General features: G+C 42.8%; 1 protein-coding gene across 1 annotated transcript in view; it reads right to left on the bottom strand.

The window, feature by feature from the left end:
• Positions 1-217: 217 nt before the first annotated feature.
• LOC101589152 (zinc finger protein 780B) overlaps positions 218-1,441 on the bottom strand; it is a 37,735-nt gene continuing 36,511 nt past the window's right edge. Inside the window, exon 5 of the mRNA XM_023708274.1 lies at positions 218-807. Coding sequence (XP_023564042.1) covers positions 725-807 — 83 coding nt within the window. The 3' untranslated portion in view covers positions 218-724. The remainder of the gene's footprint in view (positions 808-1,441) is intronic.

The following is a 1,441-nucleotide window of genomic DNA, read 5'->3' as shown; positions in this document are numbered from 1 at the left end:
CCACCACACCTAGACTACCGTTTTTTTGTTTGTTTGTTTGTTTGTTTGTTTGTTTTTATTATACGGAAGGGTCTACAGGGTGTTCAGTCTCACTACTAGATCGGACTCATAGTGATCCGCCTGTTTACAGCCTCCCAAGAGCTGGGATTACAGGCCTGCGCCTCCATACCAGTCTCAATTACCATCTCAGCACGCCCCAGGGGCAGGGCCAGCATGGCAGATCCAGGAATTGAACCCCTGGACCCTGTGCCTGCTTGCAGGACCTTTAATCCTCTGAGCTATTTGGCTTGGCCGGCCCTTACCATTCTTCTTTGAATACCTTTTTTCTTTTTTTCTTAGTACATAATGTGTATGTTCTTTGGGTGGAGTTGGCACGTGTACATAACATATCTTAATTCCTTTTTCTCACCCAGTTTCCTACTCTTCTCCCCTCTCCCTCTGAGAAAGATCCATCTCCCTATGTCCTGTTGTCTATCTCTTACCTTGCTCTTTACTTACGCTCTGGGTTTCTCTTAGAAGAGAAAATGTGATACTAAGCGTGTGTGTTTGATTTCTTTCAGTTAACTTAACAGGCCCAAGGTGCAACTATTTTCTTATAAATGACTTGGGTTTACTATTTTTTATGGCTTAGTAGTTACACAGTATATAAATACTGCCTTTTCTGTATCCATTCATCCATTTGTGGAATCATAGGGTGCTTCCAACATGGGTTGGTGCTTCCAACTCAGCAGCTACTGAATCGTGCTGCTGTCAGTGTGGATATGCACGGATCGCTGTAATATGTCTTCAGCTTTCTCAGGAAGATGCCTAGTAAGGGAATAGTGGGGGCAAGTGAAATTTGTCATTTTAGATTTTTGAGAAATCTCCATACTGATTTCCATCAAAGTACATTCCCAACAGTGTAGAAAGGCTCCTTTTTCTCCGCAATCTCATCAGCATTTGTCATTATTTGATTTCTTCATGAGCCATTCCTAATTGTTCTAAAATTTCTAGTACTATGGAATAAGAGAAGACATACTTGTTTTATTCCTGATCTTAGAGAAAATACTTTCAGGTTTTTCCTTTATTATGGCCTGGGTTTGTTGGAGATAGTTTTTACTATGTTGAGGTATAATCCTTCGATACATAATTTGTTCAGGGATTTCATCATGAAAAGAAAGTTTAGGGCTGGAGAGATAGCTCAGCGGTCTAAGCACCTGCTTGGCAAGCGCAATGACCTGGGTTCAATCCCCAGCACCACATGCCATGCTGTAGTGCGGGCCACTGAAACCGCACGTGGTGGTTCACTCCTGTAATCCCAGTGGTGGGGAGATTGAGACAGGAGGATCACTATGAGTCTGACCTGCGTAGCAAGACCTGTACCTAATAAATAATAAATAAATAAGCTGGGAAGATGGCTCAGTGGAATAACCGCTTCCCTGTCAAGCGCAAGGGCCTTAGT

Source organism: Octodon degus, unplaced genomic scaffold, assembly GCF_000260255.1.
Source record: "Octodon degus isolate 3935 unplaced genomic scaffold, OctDeg1.0 scaffold00344, whole genome shotgun sequence".
In the NCBI taxonomy this organism is placed as follows: Eukaryota; Metazoa; Chordata; class Mammalia; order Rodentia; family Octodontidae; genus Octodon; species Octodon degus.
Note: the sequence above shows the minus strand (reverse complement) of the source record. Positions and strands in the feature narration are given on the sequence as shown.